We start from the raw sequence: 524 nt of genomic DNA, 5'->3' as shown, positions 1-524 counted from the left end.
CATGGGCAGGGCAGGAAGGCCTTGGAATTGCCCAGGGAATTTTGGAGTCCTCAAGTATGGGAGGACTTCAGGACAGGATGGATATTAGCAGGAATTGCTCCATGGAAAAGGTGAGAAGGGCTTGGAATTTTTCCAAGGAGGGTTGGAGTCCCCAGCTATGGGAGGATTTCAGGGCAGGAATTTCCCCACGGAAAGGGTGGTCAGGCCTTGGCATTGCCCAGGGAATTCTGGAGTCCTCACCCCTGGAGGTGTCCATGGGAGATGAGGCTGGGATTGGACCCAACCTCTGGAATTCTTTCCCCAGCCTGACCCATCCTGGGATCCTCAGGCTCTCCCACCTCCCCCCTCCACAACCCAACCCGGTTTAACCGATCCCACCCCAACCACAAACCCCTGCACATCCCCTCATTCCTCCCCATCCCAACTCCCAGAAAAACCCCTCCCGGAGCCTCCCCCTCACCTGGGCGAGGTTCCACTGCAGCTGCTGCGTTGGCTGCACCCCGTACACGGCCTGGGGCACGGCG

General features: G+C 59.0%; 1 protein-coding gene across 1 annotated transcript in view; it reads right to left on the bottom strand.

The window, feature by feature from the left end:
- SMAP2 (small ArfGAP2) overlaps positions 1-524 on the bottom strand; it is a 23,251-nt gene that overhangs the window by 1,312 nt on the left and 21,415 nt on the right. The window contains exon 9 of the mRNA XM_014310034.2: positions 461-523. Coding sequence (XP_014165509.1) covers positions 461-523 — 63 coding nt within the window. The remainder of the gene's footprint in view (positions 1-460; position 524) is intronic.

The sequence above is a fragment of the Geospiza fortis genome, unplaced genomic scaffold, assembly GCF_000277835.1.
Source record: "Geospiza fortis unplaced genomic scaffold, GeoFor_1.0 scaffold289, whole genome shotgun sequence".
Classification (NCBI taxonomy): domain Eukaryota; kingdom Metazoa; phylum Chordata; class Aves; order Passeriformes; family Thraupidae; genus Geospiza; species Geospiza fortis.
Note: the sequence above shows the minus strand (reverse complement) of the source record. Positions and strands in the feature narration are given on the sequence as shown.